We start from the raw sequence: 4,034 nt of genomic DNA, 5'->3' as shown, positions 1-4,034 counted from the left end.
CGGTCATGTGTAAAGCTGTAATAACTCTTTTGCATAGAGCATTTGGTTCATTTTTAAACCTTCACCACCTTTTTATGAGAAGAGCAATTATTAAAAAGGAAATATTGTTATCCTTCGGTCAACGTGGAGAAGTCATACTTAGCTTGCAACTTTGAAAGAAGGGTTGCTGGCACGTTGATGAGAAGATAGAAATGATGCGCTTCACGAACAATTATACATACATACATATTTATAAATATATACAAATGTATGTGTTTGTATATATAACACAAATCCCTTTACGATCCATCGCATTTTAGAGAGTAACCATGAAGAATTGTGCTAGCATGACCATCGCTATCATCTCACTCTTGTCGATCTTGTTTTTCATGTCGGTTTCGGCCTCAAACGATAGGTCGTTACTAACTTTACCAAGCCTGTTAGATGATGCTACATCCTTCGAGGAAGGTCTTTCGAACTCTTTATATCATAAAAGTTGTCACGATGTTGAAGGGGTCATCTTTAGGAAAGTCATGGAATGGGTTAAAAAGGACCCCTCTCTCGCGCCTAGTCTTATCCGATTACATTTTCACGATTGTGTCCTTAGGGTAAACGATCCTTTAATCACTTATAGTTAGTTATTTTTTTGGGCTTCTTGTTGGTATGTATATATTTGTGTTTGGTTTTGTAGGGATGTGATGCTTCAATACTTTTAAACCATAGTGGAAGTGAAAGGTCCGCGGATGTAAGCAAGTCGTTAAGAGGGTTCCAAGTGATCGATGATATCAAGGCGGAGCTTGAGAAGAAATGCCCTAGAACAGTCTCATGTGCTGACATCTTGACGACTGCTGCTAGAGATGCCACAGTTTTAGCTGGTGGACCCTTTTGGTCCATACCATTTGGAAGGAAAGATGGACGTATTTCCCTCGCGAAGGAAGCCACAAACGTCCCCATGGGTCGTGAAAGTGTTACCAAACTTATTGAGCTCTTTGAGTCCAAGGGTTTGAATGTTCTTGACTTGGTTGTCCTCTCAGGTAATACATAGGTTTAGCGTTCATCTTTTATGATAAATGTATTTCTTAAATGCCAACAAAATATGATACTTTTGTTTGTAGGTGCACACACTATAGGAAGGAGTACATGTGAGTCAGTGCAACATCGGCTATACAACTACAAAGGAACAAAGAAACCCGATCCATCTATCAATCCTGTATACTTGAACTACTTGAGGAAAAAGTGTCGATCAACGTCAGGAAATGTGTTTCTTGATGCCACAACCCCGAAAGCATTCGATATACATTATTTCCGTAATCTTAAGAAGAAGATGGGGCTCTTGTCTACGGACCAGTCCCTCTACTCTGATTTAAGGACTAAACCTTTTGTGAATGCGTTGTTTAACGAATCTTCACTATTCTTCAACCAATTTAGTGTTTCCATGGTGAAGCTTGGAAATATTCTTGATGCTAAGTCTCAAGAAAAGGGTGAAATACGCATTAATTGCAATCGTGTGAACTATCGACATGTTTGAAACAACATCAACATGCATGGAGTATTTTGATCATACATGTTTTGTTATGCTCATTGTCTTTGTAATAAAAGTTATATCTCTATTCATAAATAGATATCATGCAACTTCTAATCGGTAAAATGTTCCTGTTTTCTATATTTCTTTTAAGTAACGATAATAACTATAGGGTTAGGATATAATTGAAAGTTTTTTTGGTTAGAAAGGTTATGGAGTAATCTTGACCATCAATCGATTTAATCAAGGGCTAAGATTAAATGAGTGAAATTGAAGAGAAAAAAAGAGGCGCGCAAGTTTGTGTAAGGGCATTCTAGTCAGTTCAGAAAAATAGTTTCTCTCTCCTCCAATTACCCCCCCCCCCCCCATTTTTTAAACGTTAATAACTTTTTCATACGACATTATTTTTTTTATAAAAATTGCACTAAAAAAACAAGCGTTTTTTAATCTTTAAAACGAGTATCCTATTGCTATATTTTCGATTTTTTTTTCGAAAACTCAGTTGCGTAAAACGCAATGGACAAAAACGTAAGAAAATGATTTTTTTTCTAAAGTGCAATGCACAAAAAACACAAAGAAAATGTCTTATTTCTAAAACGCAATGGTCTAAAAACGCAAAAGAAAGTGTTATTTCTAAAACACAGTGGACTGAAAACACAGAAAAATGTGTTTTACCTAAAACGCAATGGACTAAAAACGCTTCAAAATGTGTTTTTCTAAAACGCAATGGACTGAAAACACTGTTTTACCTAAAACGCAATGGACTAAAAATACTTTAAAAATGTGTTTTCCTAAAACGCAATAGCCAGAAAACACATAAAAATGTCTTATTTCTAGAACGTAATGGCCTAAAAACACAAAAGAAAGTGTTCTTACTAAAATGCAATGGACTGAAAACACATAAAAATGTGTTTTACCTAAAACACAATGGACTAAAAACACTTCAAAATGTGTTTTTCTAAAACGCAATGGCCTAAAAACACAAAAGAAAGTGTTCTCTCTAAAACGCATTGAACCAGGGTATGTTTTGTCTGTGAATTGTCTGAACCAGGAAGTAGGAGATCAAAAACTGTCTACGAGTTTTTGTCTACGAAATGAGTCAACTTCCAGAAAATTAAATTTTCTGATGTAGTTTTATTAAAGCTCGAACCTAGCCAGGAGTTCTACCCCTTGGACCCTGCCAGGGGCTGCCACCCCTTGGACCCTGCTCCCAGGGGCGCTGCCCCCGGACCCCTGTCAAGGGGGCGTTGCCCCCTTGGAACCCCCGTAGAACGGAATGACTCAATTAAAAAACCCAAATCGTAAAAATGCAATTCAAAAATTTCTTACATAGACCGAAGCCGATTTCTTCAACAATTGACGAAATTTGAATGATAAAAACACTTATCAGCGATCGAATCGAACGGATCGAGTGATTCGCTTCAAAATCACGGGAAAAAATGAGATATTGTATGAAGTTAAACTGGGTATTTGAAGAACACGTTGATTGGGTATTTGAATCATTGATTGGTGACGAAAATCGCACTATAATGTAGTGATTATTGAGATAGAAAGTGAAGAAAAGCTTGAAGATCGTGGGTTTTGAAAATGGTGGGTTTTGAAGTTATTGGAGGAGAAGAAGGAAGAAGATTGAATAAAATTGACTAAAAAACTCTTCCTCTTTATTTCAAATTTTGCCACATGTTATACTCCTATTGCTTCTTATCCTTCCTATCCAAAATAAATTTCCTATTTGATCTTCTCTCAACAAGTATATATTGTTAAATGAAAGTGAAAATGTTACTAAAAAATTAGAAAAAAGAAATATCAGAAAAGACAAAGCTAATCTATATCCGGTAAAGTAAAATGTATTATTTCATAAAAAAAAGGTAAATTACACTTTTCGTCCTTTATGTTTGTATCTTTTGTAATGGATGCCCTTTAACTTCAATAATTACAGCCACAATCATTTATTTGTAAAACTCATTACACTCTACGTTCTTTAACACTAACCAGGTTAAAATTTCCAATTAATTATAGCATGTATCTTGTACCTGAGGGTAGATTCGTAATTTTACAAGTATATTTAAAGTATAGGGTAAATTATTTTTTGAGTCCCTGTGTTTTAGTGGTTTTAACCACTTGAGTCCAAAATCAAAATGTTTAACATCCTGAGTCCCTATAGCCACTTTTTTTTAACCATTTGAGTCTAAATTTTTAACACTGTTAGAATGTTTTGGTTAATTATTGTTAAATGACTAAATTACCCTAGTTATAAAAAGTAATTTATTATCCTTTTCTCCCTTCTCTCTCTGAACCTGGAACTTTCTATCTCTTCTTTTTCTCTCTAAACCACCTTCATCCTCCCACCACTACACCTCCACCATCAACATCACACCACCAGTACACCATCGCTGCACCTCCATCGTCACCACCACATCACCTACAACCGTTGTACCACCGCACCACCTCCATCGTCACCACATCACCAGACCCCCAACATTAAAATGAAACCCTAATTCGCTCCGACGATCATCGAAACTCATTAAAACGA

The 4,034-nt window shown here is 35.9% G+C and overlaps 1 protein-coding gene across 1 annotated transcript; it reads left to right on the top strand.

The window, feature by feature from the left end:
• The first annotated feature begins 312 nt into the window (after positions 1-312).
• Positions 313-1,627, top strand: LOC110936635 (peroxidase 7). Its single transcript, XM_022179042.2, has 3 exons — positions 313-587; positions 671-1,013; positions 1,095-1,627. The coding sequence occupies exons 1-3, from the start codon at positions 327-329 to the stop codon at positions 1,505-1,507; spliced, it is 1,017 nt and encodes a 338-aa protein (XP_022034734.2). The 5' UTR covers positions 313-326; the 3' UTR covers positions 1,508-1,627.
• The last annotated feature ends 2,407 nt before the right edge of the window (positions 1,628-4,034 follow it).

Source organism: Helianthus annuus, chromosome 7, assembly GCF_002127325.2.
Source record: "Helianthus annuus cultivar XRQ/B chromosome 7, HanXRQr2.0-SUNRISE, whole genome shotgun sequence".
Lineage (NCBI taxonomy): Eukaryota > Viridiplantae > Streptophyta > Magnoliopsida > Asterales > Asteraceae > Helianthus > Helianthus annuus.
This window is presented reverse-complemented; position numbering and strand designations above follow the sequence as displayed.

What these genes read in the sequence shown, in the direction of transcription:
- LOC110936635 (XM_022179042.2), top strand. Translation starts at nt 327, where the DNA reads ATGACCATCGCTATCATCTCACTCTTGTCGATCTTGTTTTTCATGTCG. An exon ending in TTCACGATTGTGTCCTTAGG is followed by an intron (nt 588 to 670) that starts GTAAACGATCCT and finishes TTGGTTTTGTAG; the next exon opens with GGATGTGATGCTTCAATACT. An exon ending in TGACTTGGTTGTCCTCTCAG is followed by an intron (nt 1,014 to 1,094) that starts GTAATACATAGG and finishes TTTTGTTTGTAG; the next exon opens with GTGCACACACTATAGGAAGG.